Raw genomic sequence first — 22,148 nt, forward strand, 5'->3', positions numbered from 1 at the left:
AAAACTATTCGCTCTTAAAGTCTACTTTTACTACATACTCCCTTTATTAGGCTCTGGCATTTACCTAAAAGGTATTACTTAAGAGTATACCACAAAAAAAATAGTGTCATTCTGAATGAGTTAGTAAAAAGGTTGTATGTCAGTGGATACCCAACTAATTTGTTTAGAATGGCTTCCTATCATATACTGTATGTCTGTTGTAATGCATTTTGACGTCAATTATGTCAACTCGTTTAGCAATCATCAATGTGACATGAATCTATCGTAAATCGGTATTTGAGTAGAAGCATAACGGATAAACTCGTCGCTATTTTTTCTGCTCTCGTCAGACATCAGTGCAGCAGAGATTTTTACAAAAAACAATAACGAAGATCTTTTGTCAAATAGCACAAATTGCAAAAGCATACAACTTTCTTTTGGAAACGGGTTGAAACAAACCAGTAAAATTCGATACGTTGTTGGACAATCAAGAATATACAATAGATTAGTTGGATCATCTAGAGAAAGTAAAGAAAGCAGATGAAGTAGATGTAGTTGAGGAGCAAGTTAATACAGTAGAAAACGCTCTCATACCTGAAATAGTGGATAGAGTAGATATAGTTGGTGGTTCGGTGAAAGTACAAAATAAATGTTATTGTCCACAAAAGAAATATGTTTTACGGATAAAAGATCGGGCGGAATTGACTCGATATTGTCGACGTTTTTTTAATTATAGAACAGTAGTAGACTTTGATTAATAACAGATGGTAGATTTTTAGCAACACTCATAAATCAAGTGCAGCATTTCATGCCTACTTTTACGAATATATTTTCTTCTTTATTCTTCATTCTTTACTCAATAATAGTATATTTACTATGTTGGGTGTATGTTCCATTTAGAATGACACGGTATTAGATTTCTCCATTAGAAAAAATAATGTAAAATTTATTATCGTGCCTATATTAATCGAGTAGCAGTCAGAGTATTTATTGTCTCATACATTTGTTTAGTAAACCACTTACAGACCCTTTCGTCAAATATATAAACGATAATGCACTAGAAATGTGTAATATAATTCACCGAACTCCTTGCATGTAACAATAAGCAATATTTTATTGGTAACTGATTTCAAAATCCCGCTCAACGATCTCCCAGTTTTCTGGTAAACGTGTCATTCTATATCGGTAAAACTATTTTTGGATAATAAAAGTGTGGCAAAAGCGGTATTCACTAGTTAATTTAAATAAAGTCTTATAAAGTCGATGAGACACAATAAAGGATCTTTATTAATTTGATAAAAAGCGAAGAAGTATCTTAATTGACTGGGATAGCTTCCTTGTAATTATTGCGGATTCTAATATAGTAACTGTACGATCTCGAGATGGACGTCATCAGTACAATTATGATTATACTGAGATTTAATTTGGTATGAATATCTGTTTAAGAGAGAAGATTATACATATCAAGTGTTTATATCTTCTCAAATACGACAAAAAGAACATAAAATGACCCTTTATTTTCTCATGAAAAACTTTCCTACTGATAATAAAGAACAATAGTAACGGGTCAGATTGAAAAAAAAAATGGGAAACTTTTTTGGGGAACTTTTTTTAACCAGTCAAAGCGCTTTCCCACTTTTTCAACTTTCACAAAAAACTTTCCAACTTTTTTTTTTGAAAACGATTGGTACAATTCTTTCCCATTTTTTTTTACAATAAAAGTTACAAAATGCCTACGATCAGCACTTGTAGAGAAACTAAAAGATTGCTTACAAATAAAAGAGAAGTACTTGATAGAGATTTTTCATGATGACAGTGACGATAAAGATTCCAAGACAATTAGTGCCGAAATTGTCAAAGAAACATTAAAACGACACAAATATACGAAAACATTGGATTTTTTGAATGAGAATAGATATGTCTTCATACGATCTCATTGTCATAAGCGTAAAGGGGACTATCTCGAATGGCTTATGCTACAAACTGACAGAGTATTTAGAAGGGAAACTAGAATGCCAACCAAGCAAGCCTTCTATAATATATGCGATAGAGTAAAAGACCAAATTTTCTATAACTACTCTGATGCTGACAGAAAACAACCCAGTGTACATTTCCAGGTTGCTGTTGTTCTTTATCGACTGGATCTTTCTGGAGGTGGATCAAGTTTGGAGAACGTCGCAACGCATTGTGGAATTGGAGTAGGAATTGTCCAGATGTACACCAAACGTTTTTTTATTACCATTTTGTCAATTTTGAAAGAGTGGATTTGTTGGCCGAAGGAAGACAAAAAAAACGAATCATAGCCAACGAGAAACGATTTGGTTTCCCAAACTGTATTGGGTTTGGAGTTGACTCTTTAATGGATTTGGAGTTTTGACCAAAGTGGAGACACCAAGAGTTTTATACTCGAAAGGCAAGCTATGCCATTCATAGCCTGGCCATTTGTGATGATAAGCGAAGAATCAGGTACTTTGCTACATGTTGTGATCGAGCTTATATACAGATATAACTCTATCATCAATTCTTTCTTTCTTATTTGATAACCTTTCCATAGATCATTATTGCATTACTCTTTAAATCAAATACATGCTATTACACTCTATTTACCATGCATTGATTACTCATCAACATATAGAAAACAATAGTCATACATTTATTCCAGATAATACAATCCAATGATATGATCGCTCGTCAATAACAAGATTCTCGAAGGTACCATGAGATGCTCGATCTTTAATTGACAATACGCCTATTGTATATTTGACAGGTTTCACTTTAATGATTGATATTCAGCCAGCCCTGAATATGTATATAAAGAACCCAATTTATTGTATAATAAAGACTTTAGTTTATTTTTGCAGTTTGATAATTTTACTTCGTCAAATTTCTTTATTTTTATTCTTAATTCGTAGCTTTATCTCTCGAATTTCTCACTACAAATATCTTTGGATCAGCACACGATTCGCGTGTATTTACCGAACCAATGGGGGTTCATCCAAAACGTTATTTGCCGATGGGTAGTACATTTTTGCAGACTCTGCGTAAGGATATACACATTATATATTCCCCCCATATAAGAGGCCACCTAATGGAGAATTAGATTCAGAGAAAAAGAGATTTAACAAGATGCATTCTGGAACAAGAATTGCCATCGAGCACTGCTTTGGTATCTTGAAGTGTAGATTTCGAAGTTTGAGGATGCTTTGTTAAGTAATCCAGAACAAAGACAATATGGCCAATGCTTCTCAGTGTGAAAAATACAAGAAAATAATCTATAAGACTAATTATTAACCGGATTGCAAAAATAAAGAGTTCTTTTATACACATTGAACATAACCATAACTGTAAACTACCATCGTGGGTAGATTTCATTATAAATCATCCAAGCTGTCAATATCCCGCAAGGTACATCAAGGATAATAAAAATAACAGTCCGTAACAGGGAAATTCCCCTTAGTGCTACGTGAATTTTAGATGAGCAGCTGACATATGTCAAAATATGAAAGATGATAAATTACTTCTATCATCGCATTATACCAATACTTTGGTGTATATACTCCTCGAATACAACACAGTGGATCAAAGTCCGTGTAATTTTTTACAACATGTTGATCGATGAACCTGAGGATATGAGATTGGTCAGAAAGTCGGAAAGACTTCTGTTGATTGAAAAAGCAATGGGAATCACGGAAGAAGAACAAGAGGACCGTGGAGCTATGTCTCTCTCCCACATAGACTCTCCCACTAGAATCCAGTTAAGAGATGGAGTGTGTCGATACATAATAGCACGTAACCAATAAACATAAATGAAGTATATCAATTTTGAAAGTTATAGTTTTTTATTTTTAACACAAATTTGAAGACTCTGCTTCAGGTTCAGATGTGCCAGCGTTATTCAATAACTCTGTAGTGGATTAGGAAATTAGGTTACACAATTTCATGTATCCATATTAGATACGGATATGGTGGAACCAGATCAGCTCTATCAATCAGGTCCACTATCTTTGACATAGCACTAATAATCAATATCTACAGATAATGTTCTTAACCAATATAATAGCTATCCTTATCATACAATTATTTGGTATAAATACCGTTGATATTTTTTCCAATTATGAAGAGATCATACTTATAATAACTTTGAATAAAAGAGTTTTAAAAGTATTCTTTTGTTTTTTTATTTTTTTTTTATAAATCAAACTACCCTTGATTTATTACAAACTCCATGATTTTCTTTATTAGATCTGGAACAATTGATGAGGTGGGATCTAAACCAGACTTCAACAAAGTTTCAAGAATTGGCCTGGTTTTAGTCAGCTGCTGCACCTTCATCTTTATCTTCGTCATCTACTGCTTCTTTTCGAGCATTTTACTGTAGATGGTTGTATCTACGGTTTCATCCAAAATGAACTTGAAGTCCTGGTCGAAGGCAGCAGCACCAAAACTTTCTTTGCTTTCTTGACCGGCAAAGCAATAGCAGCTTCATCTTCACTGGAGTGAGACACTGTATTCACTATATTGGTACTTACAGGCGCTTCATTGAAAGTAAACCCAACGTGCCTTCTCTCATCTTCTTCATCTTCTACAGTCTCTTCCACTTCAGAATCCTGGGCACCGAGACCCACACGACGATCCTAAAAATACGCTTCCAATTCATATTAATAATGAAAGACCTCTTTAACCATTTCTAATGTAAGTGAGATATTAATAACTTAATCTGTACCCACTTTTATTTTTTACAACGTACTTTCGAATTCTTTTGAACCAGTAGCCTTAGTTTCTCCCTTTGCGCCGTTTCCATTTTGTAAAAAAAAATAAACCTGCTTAACTGTGATCGGCCATGTATTTCTTCATTCGTGTACGAATGTCTTCCATCGTACGGTAAGTTACCTTTTTTTCACAAAAATGATCTAGACACCTTAAGGCTAATTTTCTCTTGGACATATGAACTCTATATGAGCCTTTTTGGTTTTTGGTTGGTGTGAGAAGGTTCACGTTTTTTCTGTTATTACCCAAAAGGAAAACAGGAAGGCGGGAATCTGATGACAAATTATCCTCGCCTGCTACAGTAGTTTCCCACTTAACTTGAGCCTTCTTTGTTTTCGTAGCTGTGTTGCGCTCGGAAGGTGTCTTCTCTGGTTTAGAAGATGTCTTTAATGGCTTGACGTCTTTTGGTTTGATGATTCTTGGCTTTGGCTTAGGCTTGACAGGTGTTTGCTTAGAATTTGTAGTACGCTTGGTCATTTTAATAGTATTAAAAGAGTCTATTATTGATCCAGGTTCAAACTTTCTTCTTTTATACTTGTAAGGTAGACACAAGCAACCTATGACTGACCTGATATTACATTGGGCTATCAGTAACGGGTGTCATATTGGTTGGAAACTTGCCCAATTGGTTCTATGTCTTTGTTCCCCACTTTTCTATCTTTTCTAAAATTGATACGACTTATTTAACAATTTTCTTAGGGACAGCCAAAGTGCACGTAGTCATAGCCTAGGATCGGGTACCTTTTGGCTGTCCCTAAGAGATCACGTGAAAAAATGGCTGTCCCTAAGGCACAGTAAACCCTGTCAAAATAAAACAACTTCTACTTTCTAATTTTTTCTAAAAATAAAATTGAATACCGACTTAAAACTTTTTTGAGGTGTCTGCTCCTTTGCCAACATTACCACCTAATGCTACCAAGGAAATCACCACCGATCTTATTAAAAACTACGCCCTCGAAAACAATTTTGAATTGACTAAAGTTCGCTCTTCAGAAACCAGGATTTATTTTCAATGTAAAAGACGCGGTGTTTACCGCAACACTCGTGAATTAGCCGAAGCTAATCGTAAGCGTCAAAAGGACAGTTGCAAATGTAACTGCTCTTATTACATTAAAGTAAAAACAACCAAGGATGGAGGTTTTTTCTACACTCAACCTACCGGGGATGAACATTTTCATAGTCACCCACTCAGTGCAGAAAATGTTTTTTTGAGCAGTAATGGAAGAAAGAACAAGCTCCATTCTGACGATGTTAAAAAAATTCAAAAGGGTATAGAGCAGGAAGTACCAACAAAGTTGATCCAAAAATTGATCAGCGCTGAAAGTGGCGTCAATAAGCTGACAGTTCATGATATCAACAATTTAAGATACAAAAATACGGATCGTGTGAACCTTCGGTCTGACAATGGAGCTAAATTGCTCATCCACCACATCGAGAGTAAAGGCTATAACACTGCATACATATGTGATCCTATATCTAGAAACCTTGATGGATTATTTTTCACCAATGATACATTGGTTGCGAGAGCTAAGCGTTTTTCTGAGGTTGTTGTTATCGATGCAACATACAATACGAATGATTTAAAAATGCCTCTGATTTCAGCTTTCGTTGTCAGTAACTTGGGGAAGAATACCCTTAAAACCTTCCTTATTGCTTTTGCATGGGTTGCTAATGAAAAGGAGGAGATGTACAATTGGTTCGTTAAAACATTAAAAGACGTCCACCATTATTCATCCGAGACGATCTTTGTCACTGACAAATGTATTGCATTGATGAATCAACTTGATAATCATTTCCCTGACAACAAGAAGTTGTTGTGTACTTGGCATTTAATCCAAAATTTAGGCAACAATGCCACCCTGAAATATTTTAACAACTCAAATATCTGCAGCGAATTGAAAAATAAAGTTTTCGCTATGATGACTTGTTCTACATCTGAACGATACAATGTTTTGAAACAACATGTTGATGAAATTCTTTCGAACACCAACAACTTTACCAATGCTGAAATGCTGCAAAAGTTCAATACGTATTACACTAACGAATGGGTGAAATATACCGAAAGATGGGCAGGTCATATCACCTCAAAGTTGAAACACTTTGGTTGCGTTACAACGCAAAGGGCTGACAGTGGACATAGTATTGTCAAAAAGGGAATGTTTTTCCTTCAACCTCTTGATTTAGCTTTCAGCACCATTGACAGTAATCTGAGCAATTTTGAAAGAGGATATAAGGACATTGAAAATGGGGAAAAATATAAGGTGGATGTTCGCGTTTCTTTGGAGCCTCGTTTGGCCCATTTGATTGGGAAAGTAACTCACCGTGCGTTTGTTTTCCTCCGTACTGAAATTTTAAGAAAATCGGTTGACATTTCCAGTCCATGCAGTTATCAATGTGGACTAAATTATGGTCTCCCTTGCTTTCACGACTTGCAACGTTTGGAAAAAATTAAAATGGAAAACATTCCAAGCAGATGGTGGTTTGAACGCCTACAAAGTTCAATCCGTTATGAAGAATTTTCTGTTGAAGCTGAAATATTAGAAGTAATCCAGCAACCTTGGGATGACTTTCTGGCAAAAGTCGAACAAACGTTTAGATCATTCGATGGAAATTCCTAAAGTATCTCCCAGTTCATACGGGCTATAGAGAGTGTGATGAATATTATGATTGAAGATGAAACATGGGTGGACGAACTATCTTTACGTCTTCACTCAAATGACGACGTTAAGTCACTTGGTAGGCCCAAGAAGACGGTGAGGCTCAGTGCTTTCAAAAAGGGTCACGCCAAGAAAACAGCAAGTAACCTTGCAATCCACAAAGTCGAATTGGAGAATGACGACGATGAAGAAGTTTGGGAGGTGAAGGGCCTGAATAGAAAAGCTGATGAGTGGGTCGGGATGCCTGAGAGAGCGAAGAGGCGAAAGGTTGATTTGGCTGAAGAGAATGAGAACTTCTCGAAGTTACATTCGTCAATCGACAAATCGAATGTGAAAGCCGTATATGATCCCGCTGGAGACGGTTATTGTGGTTTTAGGGCAATAGCCTTTTTGCATTACGGTGACGAGAACAAATTCCAACTCGTGAAAAAGGATATGTTGCTGGCACTTCAAAAGAACAAGGAATATTATGCAAATATTCTTGGCCAAAATGTCGTTGAGTTAAAGGTTACGATAAGCAGGGGATTAAAAGATGCAGCAGAATCAGCAATCTGGTTTAAAAGCTCAGGTTGTGCTCAAGTTGTTGCTGATGCGTACAATATTCCTGTTTGCGTCTATAACTGACCCCTGGCTACATCTCGCCTGGACAATCCTTTAACGTTTCTTCCGGTGAGTATGCCTGTGAGACCCAAGGTTAACGTGCAGCCATACTTGCTGCAAAACGTGGAAAACAAGCACTGGTTGGCCTTAAAGTTTGGTCTTTTGCAAACAAAGTATCCACCTGTAACTCACCTGTATTTTAACATCGATGATTCGTACGACACTCTGTTTAAGACGACTTGGAACCTCTTCGGACAATTCCCTAAGTTTAGATCTTCAGATAAATGAAAGGGTGAGCCAGAGATGATTCTGTCGTATTTGGGTACGATTCACTTAAGAATAATTAAGCAAATCGTTTAAATAAATAAACTATGAAATTAAAACAACCTTTTATGTTGCATATCAGCATACGCTTGTATACTGCTATACAACTTCTCCTACTTCGAGTACATACTTCTATATAAAAGATTGCATGATTGGCATAAATACGATATACGAATGACAGTTGGATACAGAATGCTCTACCACTGAGTTACGATATCACCGATCGAGAAGAGAAACTTCTCAGATCAATCAAGAATTATAAGAAAGAGAAACTTAATATTAATAGTTCTCTCAATGGATTAGCTACCCAGAGAGAGAATAGAACAGCTATTAATATAAATGGTTCATTTACTTATATATTGATATAATTATACTGCTGATAAAGAGTATAAAGAAATAGGGTATGAATTAATGGATACCTAGCTTCTACAACCAAATATACAAATATCGATAAGACATTTTATATTTGGGATCGTAATTTATTCATTACAAAGATAATGAATAAATGATCAACTATTATGTTCTATTGTCAATTACACTTGACAAACAAGTATTCATCTTTTACAGTAACCGTTGCATGATCTGATAAATAAGTGTCTCGTAATACTAAAGATTTATTAGAATACTCATGCTCCCGATCCACTGATATGGGACAACGTTATCTGGAAACAATTTTAGCGAGTAGTATCTATTTAACCCAAGGCGGGAAACAAAGTATAGATCTATTCCAAAACCAGAAAGGTTGACTAATCATTAAAACTCAGGAGAGTTGTGCAATATAAAAAGGATCAATTATTTCATAGCAGCAGAGTTCTTTTAGTCTATTTTTTACCTCTAATAAAAATATACTTTTATCTCATTACTTTTCTATGTAATATTTTGTCAAATACCACAAATGTAACCGATCGAATGATTCGTGCTGGAGATTTCAATATAATTGTAACGCCCCAGACAAAACAAAACTATGAAACCATCTCGAAAAAAAAATTTAAAATCGGCCATCTAATCTACGGTAGATTTTTTGCAAAATCAATGGTACGTACATTGATGACTTAAATGCGAATTATACTGTTTAAAAATGAGGTCTATACGATTCATTTACAAGCTACCATTAACCTCTTTATATTACATTTTAACAAACTAATAAAGATTCCGCTTATCAATAATTAAGCGTTTATGAATTATCACTGTTCACTTATGATTTATATGTAATACATAATCTTATGTAATAATCAACTATGTCATATGATTAGCTTAAACGTGGTCACATCGGATAGAAAAAATGCCACCGGGAAGGCTAATTAGCCTTGACTGTGGCCGGACTTTTTTTTTTCTTTACTTTCCTTTCTCCGTTATTTTCTTCTTTTTTTTAGTTCATTTTTTTATTTCTTTTCTTTAACCCATTGAAAATATATCTTCGAATATATTGTTATCTCTGTTTGATTCCAACCCTCGTGGTAAGATTAGGCTGTTTTTTTGGGACCTTTAGTAGGTTCTCTAAAATAAATTATTACTCTCATAAATTGATCTGTGGATTGATTTGATTTTGAAGATTTGATCATTTTTTCTTCAAACAAATGAGCAGAAAAGGGAAAATTAATGACATAAACGATATTAAAGATATATTATAATACTATAAGACTGTTTGATGGTACTGACAGCCCCATGTATGGATTGATAGGATTAGCTTCACAGGTACCTAAAGATTTGTTAGAATGTCAAACATCCTTTTAAAAATAACTTAAGCGATGATGGTTTCCAGCCCCTCATGCCGACTAGAAAAAGAACAAGTCTGCGTTATTGTCAATTTAAATGCATGTGAAAGTTTTATTAATTATTTGAACAATTCTCAATTATAGTTCGAGATAGTACAGAAAATATTGGAACTCGAAAAAGTTCAAAGGCAAAGGCAAGGTTGTAAATACTAGAGTTGCTTCCACTTTTGGTTTGCAAAACATGTATGAAAACTTAAATTATGCTGACACAAATATAGAGATAGAGAGTTCATTAAATATAACTCTCGATCTTAGCAGTGACAGTTTTGTAAAATATATCACCACAAAATATGACGCTGGTGAGTCAAGTAGACAAACTGGCAATACAGACAATCCTGTTTCATTGGCAAAAATTATATGATTTAGTCAATACACTATTTTCATAAATTATTCGCACAGTCTAAGAAAAAAATAGCTCATTTTTTTCAATTTCCGCACACATTTTTTTTTATTTTTTGCTCACTTTCAGAAAAATATTTTGCTCAGCTCCAGATATTTTTTTTCTGCGAAATATTTTAGAGGGGGTCTTTATTTAAACAGGTTTCGAATTTTGTTTCTGAATAATGGCAGAATCCCTTTAAATCGCTTAATAAACATTCTGACATGCTTCGGCAATTCTATTGTTCAGTGTTTCGGCCTCTAAAAGCTTCTCCCGTTTTAATTTACTCTTAACAACGGACCAAAATTGTTCGATAGGGTTGAGCTCAGAAGAATATGGTCGAAGATAAACACAGTCATACCCAAGACTTTCGATAAACTTTCTAATATTAGGGGGTTTCATTAACTGTTTCTCATTCTCATAATTTAATCAGGTTTTTTTAAACATTGGAACATGAAATCATATTGGGCGCATCTTTTTTTTTATAAGTAAGATAGTTAAAGTCTTGAATCTGATGATTTTGTCTTGGATAATTGATGTTTCGTTGTAAAAAGAAACGATGTTGTGGCCAATGGCTAAGTCTTATTCTAGTGATATATACACACTATATATCCAGCCTATAATATACTTGACATTTAATAACAAACAACCCAGCACGGAAACATGAAACATTCACTTAAACATGAAATATTGATTTCAACACGAAACATTCACTTCCCGCACAACAATCTATCTTGTAAAAAGAGTCCCCTTTTCCATTTAGTAAAAAGATAACTAGTTTTAGTCTCAAATAATTTAACCGTTTATTTCTTGGAATATTTCATTTTTTTATTTGAATTCTTATACGCTATCTTTTTATTAAAATTTTTTTTTCATCATGTCTACAGCCGACTCTACTGCTTCTACTACCGCTCTTACCCCTGCTATGAACCAGACTTCTGTCAATTCTTACCAGAATGATACGGAGATGGAGAACTGTACGACTACGACACCGGTTGTCAATGAACCCTTTGATTTTGGAAAGAATATCCAACTACTCATCAGCCGTACCCATGCAAAGGTCCAGGAGGGCTACCCTACCAGTGGTACCTACATTCAAGAACTGAAGGACTTACGTGCTTCAATTACTGAGCTCCAAGCTCTGAAGTTGGTAATCCAACCTAGCAATGCCACTACCATCGTATCTAATCCTATCGCTGCCGTCAAGAATACTGACGATCGTCATGTCCCTTCCCATGTACCCTATTTTCAGTGGTCTGGAGCTGTAACTGATACTACCAAGCCTGTTTTCCCTAGCTTCAAAGCTTGTATGAATTGTTTCGAGGATGTTTTGCATGCCTATCAATTGGACCTGAACCAACATGGACTTCGTTTACTAATCATTTGCCTACCTACTGCCATGAGAGATTGGATGCAAGCGGCCATCCAGGGTAAGAAGAACCTTCCTTGGGAAGACTATCGTGAGGCCTTATCTTTGGAGTATGGTGTCACCCAGGATGCTGAACAAGAGGTCAACACCAATGCTCTCCTCTTGGTACGTATGGACCCTCAAGAGTCGATCGAAGTCTTTCATTGAACATTTTCAACGATTGCACCGCCTTTCCGGTCTGACAGATCCTGCGATCCCCTGTACCAGGTTTATCTCTGCTCTTCCTCTGATACTTGCGGACCGTGTCACTCTGGCCTTAGCAACCGCTCCTAGGGACACAAAACGCAATCTTACGTATGTGATGTCGCTCACCAGAGACCTTAGCAATCAATTTGCTCACCGTGATGCTGCCAACGACGACGCCCGTCCTACTCCTATGCCTTTGGGAAGTGCCGCCTCCAAATACACTTACAGTACTCCCAGGACAAACTTGAACCATGCTGCCCGCCATCAACGACGTGTTCGTGGACCCTTTTTTTCTGGTGCCATGTACTGCTCTCATCATGGTACTTCTGGCCATAACACTCCCGATTGCCGTGCCACCAACAACCACAACAACAACATGTCTCGTCCTACTCGTAATTGTTACACCTGTGCCGCTGAGTGGACACCTAGCCATCGTTGTCCTAATGCTAGGAGTAGAAACAATGTCCGTTTTTACTCAGCTCCCACCACAGCTCCCACTACTGGTGCGCCTGAACAGCCAGTTACCACTCCTCACATGCACGAACTGCCATGCACATGAACCTTAACCATCCAGATGCTCATCATCTTCCTTCCTCTCAACGTTCGCCTCCCAAGAGCCACGTTGACGAAGCACCTACTCTTTCATTTCCATTCGTCCAAGACGAGGATCTCCCATCTCTTCAACCATTCCACGGTAAGTCTAACATTACCATCAATGACGAGCCTGCTTCTCTCAATGACCGTACTAATTCTATCATTATTCCTGTCACTATTCAGAACTATAAATGCTGGGCCTATGTTGACTCCGGTTCGAACTTCTCCTCCTTGAAGCCTTCTTTAGCTTCCAAATTGGGTCTCACACCCTCTTTACCTACTCCTATTGCATTAAATAAATCATCTTTGTTACAATCTAAAAATCACACTATTTCTTTGGGCGATGCTAATAGCTCCATCGAGCGTATCGGTTTTATTGACAACGTTCATCTATTCTATAATAATCTTCACATTCATCATACCTTCGAAGTCTTCAATCTGAATAGTGAAGCTGATGTTTGCATTGGCACCGACCACATGTCTAAAATGAACATTAACATTACTGGGCTCACTACTACATGGGACGAACATGTTGTGTTTTAAGGTAAGGTTTAAATTATAAAAAGACTATATGAGTAGTTTGAGACTGTTTATAAGATTGTCCTTTATTAATAAATGAAATGTACGAGTATTAATATAAAAGACTGTCTGCTGTGTTCATATCTCTAGTGCTATCTTGAAGTTATCATTGATTAACCAAAAATGTATACGATTATTACATAGTCACTAATTTAGTCTTGTTCTAATAAATGTTAATTCTTCTTAACTCTCTTTGCTTTAAACTAAATTTTAAGTATTTCTCAGACGTACTAAATTAGACTTGTGATGTAATATCCTTATAGTTCTTACTATGACATTTATTGTTAAGCTTATATCACAAATGGTATCAGCATGGATAAACCTTTGTTAGCTCTAATATGGCTATAGCCTTGCTAGGTCACCACAAGTCAGATCATCACACTTCAGGATGTTGTATTCTAAGATTAAGGCCGTCAACAAAGCCAAACATTCCTTCTAACACATGTTTCTCAAAGTCAGCGATGTTTGAATATATCAAGACTTCGGTAGCTAAGGTAGTTTAACTATTATCAATTATGTTTCTTTTATTCGTACTAAAAACCATTATCTTTATATGCACATTAGCAACCCACTCCTACTTCTGAAAATGGCAAAGGCACCCGTTCCCAGAAGCGTAAAAGAGCCGAATGAATAAACTTTTTTGACGAATATCATCCATATATCTCATATCTATTATCTGAATATTATTAGCGTTTATCAGAAACAAAGTATTTAATAGAGATGTGATATTATTATTTTTTTGGAGTTAATTCTATTTTAATTCGGGGGTAGGGGGTCGAATTAACTTCAAAAATTTATGGTTAATTCCACGTTACACAACCCGAAAAATTAAGTCTATTCTATTTAATTCTATTTTGCACTTTGGAAGTCATCCATTAAGGGATATATATACTAAATGTAAAGATATAGGTGATGTGATAAATATAATAATAAATATGATGATGAATAATATAAACAGGTTATCGATATGAAATAGGTGAACCCGAAGTGGTGTTATGTTGTATATAATAAAGTGGTGTTATTCAGCTTTGACCTTTTCCGATTCATATGATTATTCTTGAGTGGTACAAATCGTCTTTTCTGGTTCTTGGTCTTCTTGAGCCTAAGCTCGATTTCTAGAGGCATGTCTACGTCAAGGTCCGGACTTCGGGTCGGACCAACCCGGCTAGTCACGTGATTCTTACAAACATTAGCTGGCCCTATGGCCATAGGTGTGGTTATTTGTCTCAAATCTGATTTAATTAATGGGATTTTTTGGGAGCGCCGTAGGCGCTTCCAAAAAAAAAACTTATCCTGTATGATCTCATTTTTAACAGGACTACATTGAATATAAATAAAGGTTTAAAACTGATAGTTTATTACATTGTTTGAGAAGTACAAAAATTTCTATTCATCTTGCCCTTGCATGAAGAGCTGTTACACTTCTTACATGTCCTTGGTTTTCTTTCTTTCGGTGGAAGAATGTAAAAATTTCCGCGATTTGTAGTAGTAACAGCGGTAGTAGTTGCAGACGTAAAATTATTTTGTAATCGAGGAATTTGCATTCTAGGACTATTATGAGGCTGTTGGAATGCGAAAGAACTACTACTGTCGATTGGTGTCATAAGGGTTGGAGCAATGATTCTAGCTGGCCTGGTAATGTGGGGAGTTCGCAAAGAGCTGATAATAACAGGAACATTCAGATCATTACTGATAACGTTACTGCTAAATTCACTTGACCCCAAATGGGTGAAAGTATTGGGTCTTTGAGCATTTACCAAACGTGATTCATGTCGAATGTTGCTACGCATCATATCACACTGAGCCTGGTTAACCAAAATGGTATCTCTGTATTTACTGTCATCCTTTTTTTTGTTGTAATATAATATAAGGTGTTCAGGACACTTGTAAAATACAGAGACACCATCTACTCTTTCAGACCATGCTTTACATATTGCTACCCAGGTGAAATAATTGTTTAGATTTTGAGCTGAGAAATGATTATTGACAAGTTCATTGTACAATTTATACTCCTCATATGTGTGTACGGGAGTCAATGCAAATCTAATTCCTTGTCTACTAGCCAGATAATGATACTTATTGTACCTGGTTGATCTCAATGCATCTGAAAATACTTGCGGATTCGTGTTGTTATGTGGCATAAAATTCAACATCAGCATCTTTACGGTAGGCAGTTTTACTGCAACAAGCGAGCTCACTTCCAAAACATCTACAATATTGTTAGTTACCAGTAATCAACTTAAGAAAAACTTAATTATAAAACTGCGACTAATTACCTTGGGTCAATACTTGTAAATTAAAATCTTTTCCGTCATTGATAAGTTTTCTTCCTTGTGACAATAATCCAGAATCTTGTCTCAAAGGTAAGAGGTAACTGAAAGTATCTATAACCTCCTGAGAAACAGGGCATATTCCAAATTGTTCGTTCGAATCAACAAGATGGTGAGAGTTACCGTAAGAGTCAGCATATGAAGGAATAAATTCTTGATCAACATCAGCACGTAACGTATTCAGAGCTTGAACAAGCCATGGGTTATAATGGCTTCGATGCTCGATATTGAATCTATTTCTGCTTCCAACCTAGTTATATACTTAATTAATTACTCACTGAATCAAATTTTGTAGCTCTGGACTTACAGAAATGTTGTGGCGCAGACGATAGTCAGCGAGAGCACAATCAGCCAAAAATGGACCTGCATTGAAAGAACTAAACTTTCGAATAATATTTTGGTGGATACCACCTTCAACGGAGTTTGTGCCTCTCGTACAACGATACACAGGCAATCCGCGCGAATCTCTTTTGACCAAATAGTAGAATGAAATTCCAGGAGGATCGCTGGCATGGCCTTTTCTGATTGCCTCCAAAACGGCTTTGGCTTGCTTCCAGCCCTGTCTGTCAAAAAGCGGGAATCCTGTAACAGCGCACTTAATGTGGCCGTAAACATTGAAAAGATTATCGACCACTGGCAAAAGAACATCAGGACTTGGTACGTATCTACGTACTCGCTTGAGTACCCAGTCCGGCTTGATTAACATTGCCTTGTCCCAAGTAATGTCTACTGATTCAAGATATTCTTCTACGGCTCTCTTGTCCTCTTCATCGTAAAGGAATATTGCATCCCTTAGAACTCGAGCAAACTCCTTAGACAAACCATGTCTCTTTGATACTTTTATCATATCCATTAAATGGAATATGTCTTTTAAAACACGAGTCGGAAGAGTGTTCGACATATTGTCATCGTTGCTTTCTTCTTGATCGATATTGACATCCAAAAGTGTATCAACGTCAGTATTGTTATTTTGCTCTACAAAGTTGTAAATTTCTTCATCATCCCTTTCTTCATCCTCACTTTGATCATCAACTACCATATCCAAATCTGCTTAAAACAAATATTATGATGAATAAAAAAAAATCTATATAAATAAATCTACCTACCAACTAAAATAGGAATATCATCACTAATAATTTGAGCCTGGTTGAAATTATTAATAGGCGTATCTTCAGAATTCTGTGAGGATGACAGCGGTACTTCAGCAGAAGGTGGTTTTGCTGACTTCAGCCTTAACTGCTTGATATCAATAACAATTTTAGTCGATGTTCCATTGTCAACACATTTTTTTTCCAAAACTTCTAGACTACACTTTTCCGTTTCGAAACCATGAACCATAGAAAAAGGATTGACTGTGATAATTGGGAAATAAAAAGGTAGAAAATAAAAGATAAAAATAAACAAGTAAAGAAATGAGACTCTTTAATCCTTTATTATAAGTTGGAGAGTTTGTCATGATAAAAATAGAGGTCCTTTTTATATTCAATTATTACTTCAAGATTTTTCCTGCGCAGATCGAATTGACTATTTACCCGCAAACTGGGAAATGGTAGAATTAGATTTAGAAATCAGTTACATATGAAACATAGCTTATTGTTATATACAAGGAGCTAGTTGACCCATATCCGGCACTTCTAGAGCATTATAGTTTATCCATTCAATGACAGGGTCCTTGATTGGATTACTAAAATAAATTTATGAGAAACTAGAAGATTCGGCAGCTACTCGACCAATCCAGGAACGATTATGAAATCTGATCTCAGTTTGACATATGAGGTAGCTGGTACTGTGTCGTACCAATAGGAATGTATTCGCAATATGTTACTTATAATACATAGGTTATATGTATTATAATTGAGTGACAAGATAAGAGTAATTATATTCGTGGAATTAGGCGTCAAATACGACATTGACGATAGTAGCCGGTACCATTATATCCGTGATCTCGATAATAGCAATATTTCTTTTTCTGAACTTTCTTTGTCTTTCCTGAATAGTTGCAGAACCTATATAAGAACAGTTAATTATGATATAACAACTTTAGATGCGATTAATTAATACCTTCAATGTTGTTACTATTCCATTGGACCGTATCTTTGGAGCAAATGGATCCACGTGCCAAAATTGTTTTTGATGACCCAGCATGAACACTCACAAATGTCCCAACTTGTGGCTCACCTACAATTGCCAATCCAATTGTTGGTAAATGTTTTACCTTTTCATATATTTACAACGAAACGTACGCATCAGCAGCAGCATACTTTATTTGATCCTCGCTGAGGCACGCTTCCTCCCAATTTCCAGACCGGATACGATCATCCTTGTTCAATTGTCGACTGAGAACAGCCTTGCAAACGTCGGCTAGACTCAAATTAGCCCGGGCGACAACATCCTTGTCCTTGCAAAGAGTGCTAATTTCCAAAGAGCCAAGACAAACAAAATCACCATGAAAATCTCGTTGGATCTTTTTAAAATCACCGCCGATTGACTTTCCAATTTTTGTTATGGACCTTGTCAACAGAAGAGTTTTCAAAGATGCAGGAAGAATTTTTAAACCAGAAGTGGGATCGACATCGAAATGTTTAGTCTGAATGATGAAAACCTTTTTCTGATAAGCAATTTGTATAATGGCAACTTTTCCTTGATAAGACGGTCTGATGGTATAATACCACTCGCAATCAAAACCAATATTTACTCTGGTTCTTCTATCATGAATATCATTTAAAATTGTTTGCATAAAAAAGTCAATGGAATCAATGCTACTTAAACATTCAACTGTAACATCCGAAGGGATTTCATACACGGGTAGTTCGTGTTCTTGATCAGCTACTTCGACCGTTACATCATCAACATGTTTCACATCAATTATCAAGAAGGGAAAATGTCTTCAAAGAGCTTCTGATCGCCAACGACATTGTCTGTAAACACTATTTTTGGCATGGTATGACCATATAGCTCGTACGACCTCTTGAGAGCGCACAACAATGGTTTGACATGTGCGTGACCTTTTGTCGGTACAAAAGCCATTGCACGTACTTCTTCATACTCGTTACAAACGGTATACAATGCTTGGAATACAGGCTTACCACCAACTTTGGCTATCTTTTTGATAATTTTAAAAGAATGGTCTACCTTAAGAATTTCACCATCCTTTACCATGGTCTCACGTTCCATTTTTGAGCGCAGCAAAGTAATGAATGATGTGTACACATGGCTGATATACTTGGAGCTAGGACATACGCCACCATATCTCATTTTATCGCTGTATGCGGAAAACTTTTCGACTGTTGAGGAGCCAAAAAATCCGTGAATAGTGCTGTTATTAAAATATTTAACGGCGTCCAAGTACTGTAACTCCAAGGTGTCATGTTTGAGATGATGCAGCTCTTCTAAAATCTTACTCATACGATGAGGTCCAATTGAATTCTGAAAAAGTGCTCTCATAAAATTCATGAGCATCTTTGAAATGCCTGATTTATGGGTAATAAATGCGGGAAAATCAGCTTGGCATCTCAAAGGTAATTGCCTAACAATCGAGTCGTCGTAGCCGTTAAAAGTATGCTTTGGAGATCCAGGTGGTGCACTGCAGACATATCGTTTTGACATAAGATAATATGAACTAAAAATGAAATTCAATTAAAACATTTTCTCCTCATAATTACTACCAGATCACTTACTCTTCGAAATCAATTATTTTTCGGGCACGAGTCTTGGTGTTAAACCCATTCGATTTAATTTCACAATTGCATTTTTGGCATTTCAATTTTTCTTGGGCATTCATGAAATATTCAGGAAGCCATAAGAAAACTCGAGGGATGTACAAATTGTTGACATCCGAACTTTCTTTAAGTGAGAAAGACGGCATGGGTTGGTAGACCCAGAAAGTTTTATTTCGGTATGGTAGTGGTGGGTTTTCAATTGTACAGCCTTTATATTCTTCCTGGAGTCTTCTTAAATATTTATTGATGACACTTTCCTCATTTGAGTCAGTATCGTCACTGTTATTGTTGCTTCCAAAAAAAATATTATCACTATTTTCATCATCATCATTGTCATCATCATCAACTTCGTCTTCGCTATCAACGTCAAGCAAATCGTCATCCATTTCCTCGTCAAAACTATATTGAAATAATTAAGATATTTTATTCTACTAATCCCAAAAAAAAAACTTTTATTACCTTGACTCATCTTGCTGAACCTGGTCAATCAAATAATTGGTGGAATTGTCATTATTTTGGTCTTCAATCATTTCAGGTGAAAGTTGCATATTTGACATTACTGATCCAATCCCTATTTGATCATTGTTACTGCCACTTGCAGTCTCCGATATCTTAAATTAACGTCAATAATAAATCCCATATAAAAAGAGTAATAGACTCACATCAGAAACTTTTGATCGATCTATAGAGGTAAAATTGCTTAAGGTAGTCTGTACAGTTCTAATGGTGTCTCGCATTTTAAAAGGTCTTCCTACACCAATAGTTCCTGGTTGGTTCTTTTGGCCTGAAGGTCTACCTCTCTTTTTTTTGTCAGTCCTCAAGAGAACGCTTTCGGATTCAGTAGAAATAAAGTCTCGTTTAGGACCCATTTAAAATAAAACTTTGAAAATAATGTAAAGAAGTACTGAAAGTTTTTGTTCCTTTGTTTTTATTTATAACCCTTCAAAGCGGAATAACAAACTAATTAACAACAGGCCCAGCTATCAAATTTTTCGGGCCGAAAAATTGGCCAATGAAACTTCCTACTTATGCTCAAATTCAGCCAACAGAATGCTCTACTTATGGTCTATCCCAGAGTTTTGATTGGACACACCCATGGCCAGAATGCCGACAGTAGTAGGTGTACCCGTCCCCTTTTTGATAGGTGCAACAGATGAAATGGAACTCTCATAAATGGCCAATAAATCCATTTTTTTTTTTTCACACGGAATTAAGAAAAAAAAAAGAGCTTTTTTTTTATTCAAGGAAAAAAAAATTTATGGGAGGGGGCAAGTGTAGAAAAAAAGATTGTATAATAGAAAACAAGCATAAATAAATAGAAGAAAAAAAAAAGGGGGGGGATGTGTGAGAAGATTGAGAGTGAGAGACATAGAGAACGTAGTACAGAATAAAAAAGAAAAAGGTATAAAAATGACAAAAAATGGGGAGTGTTTGATTTACATGCCCATTTGATACATTCTTTCAAGAGCCTGTTTTTGCAAGACAGACTCTTGGAATTTTCTCAATTGTTCATTTTCGCTCATCATGCGTTCTAATTCAGCCAATAAAGAAGTCTGGTTTCTTTTCAAGTGTTGCAAATGTTGGACAGCTAAAAAAGTAAAAAAAAAGGGGGGGAATGTTAGTGATGGATAAAGCTAAAAAGAGAGAGAGAGAGAGACTTACTGCGGTGTAATAAAGCGGCTTTGCTCATCTTCTTGTTGACACAACCAGGCAAATGCTGACGTAACTCCTCAAAACCATCCTTGATCTGAGCACGTCTCTTTTGTTCAGACTGGATATGGATTTGACGACGGACCTCTTGGGCAGTCACGCCATCGGCATCTTCGTCCAAATCTGAGCTGCTGCTACTACAATTGGTCAAACTAGGTTCTCCTGTTGTTCCTTCTTCCTTGGTTCGCTTGCGTTTCTTATTGTTGGACGACCCATTCTCGTATGTCTCTTTGGAATATTGATGAAACTCGGGTAAAAAGGATTCGGGTAACTTGTTCACATGAGCAATCTTTTCAGTGATGCTGGCATGATGATGAGGGGATAACAAGGGCGTGGGCGAAAGGCGAGAAGACATGGATTCAGGGCTGGAGGATCCTTGTTGCTGTTGTGGTTGTTGTTGTCCTTCAATAGGGTACAACTCGTAACTAGCAGGTGTCATCATGATTGGGTTGCTCGTATCTAATCCATTGTTGTCTCCATAGTAACCAAAAGCTACAAAAAGTGACGTCATGTATCAGCATATTATTAATTATTTTTTTTTTTAAAAAAAAAAAAGGGACGTACCTGAAGGATACAATTGCGCATCATAAGATTCAAGTTTTGCCATGGTGGAATAAGTAGTGGGCATGATGTATTCATCAAAGCCGAATTCAGTCTCAATGGTATTGTTCATCTTGTAAAAAGGAAAGTGGGTAAAAAAAAAAAGTTTTTTGTTGTTGTAAAGGAAAGTATAGTGGGTGTTGTATTGTAAAAAAAGAGAGTTGGTTGTTTAAAGAGTGATTAAACCAACTGCTGATTTTTTTATATTGTATAAAATGGTTTGTTGTTTTTTGGGTTAAAGAAGAAAAGAAAAAAAGTAAAAAAAAAAAAAAAAAGAAATAGGTTTTAACCGAATTTAATTATACATTGGGTTGTACAAAGGTTAAAATACATGTTATCGTTACTAAACAAAAATCTTGTTTTTGATCTCTTTACGTTCCTATCTTTATCCTTATGTTTTTTTTCGGTACTTTTTTTTTGAATTAAGAAATAGTCATGCTGGGAAATTGTTGTCTATAAAACTGTTGTCTAAGCAATGTCTTTTATTTTTTTTTGCAAGATGGAAGTTATATTTTGAGTA

The 22,148-nt window shown here is 36.0% G+C and overlaps 3 protein-coding genes across 3 annotated transcripts; 2 read left to right on the plus strand and 1 right to left on the minus strand.

The window, feature by feature from the left end:
* Positions 1 to 5,305: 5,305 nt before the first annotated feature.
* Positions 5,306 to 8,027, plus strand: EV154DRAFT_485100 (uncharacterized protein; the record flags this gene model as incomplete). The annotated part of the gene is made up of 4 exons (XM_051598729.1): positions 5,306 to 5,374; positions 5,625 to 6,183; positions 6,592 to 7,289; positions 7,395 to 8,027. 4 exons carry the CDS (start codon positions 5,306 to 5,308, stop codon positions 8,025 to 8,027), a joined length of 1,959 nt encoding a protein of 652 aa, XP_051453836.1.
* A 3,331-nt stretch (positions 8,028 to 11,358) lies between these two features.
* Positions 11,359 to 13,233, plus strand: EV154DRAFT_567603 (uncharacterized protein; the record flags this gene model as incomplete). The annotated part of the gene is made up of 3 exons (XM_051606028.1): positions 11,359 to 12,019; positions 12,096 to 12,599; positions 12,671 to 13,233. The coding sequence occupies 3 exons, from the start codon at positions 11,359 to 11,361 to the stop codon at positions 13,231 to 13,233; spliced, it is 1,728 nt and encodes a 575-aa protein (XP_051453837.1).
* A 7,295-nt stretch (positions 13,234 to 20,528) lies between these two features.
* On the minus strand, positions 20,529 to 21,903 carry EV154DRAFT_605618 (uncharacterized protein). The gene is made up of 3 exons (XM_051607487.1): positions 21,593 to 21,903; positions 20,981 to 21,520; positions 20,529 to 20,906 (listed from the first exon to the last, which is right to left on the minus strand). The coding sequence occupies exons 1-3, from the start codon at positions 21,699 to 21,701 to the stop codon at positions 20,755 to 20,757; spliced, it is 801 nt and encodes a 266-aa protein (XP_051453838.1). The 5' UTR covers positions 21,702 to 21,903; the 3' UTR covers positions 20,529 to 20,754.
* Between the last annotated feature and the right edge of the window lie 245 nt (positions 21,904 to 22,148).

The sequence above is a fragment of the Mucor mucedo genome, assembly GCF_025094135.1.
Source record: "Mucor mucedo strain NRRL 3635 chromosome Unknown EV154scaffold_107, whole genome shotgun sequence".
In the NCBI taxonomy this organism is placed as follows: Eukaryota; Fungi; Mucoromycota; class Mucoromycetes; order Mucorales; family Mucoraceae; genus Mucor; species Mucor mucedo.

Excerpts from the sequence above, each read along its gene's own strand:
- EV154DRAFT_605618 (XM_051607487.1), bottom strand. The coding sequence starts at position 21,701 with ATGAACAATACCATTGAGACTGAATTCGGCTTTGATGAATACATCATG. Across the intron at positions 21,521-21,592 it reads TGCGCAATTGTATCCTTCAG|CTTTTGGTTACTATGGAGAC; the intron begins GTACGTCCCTTT and ends CACTTTTTGTAG. Across the intron at positions 20,907-20,980 it reads AGCCGCTTTATTACACCGCA|CTGTCCAACATTTGCAACAC; the intron begins GTAAGTCTCTCT and ends TTACTTTTTTAG.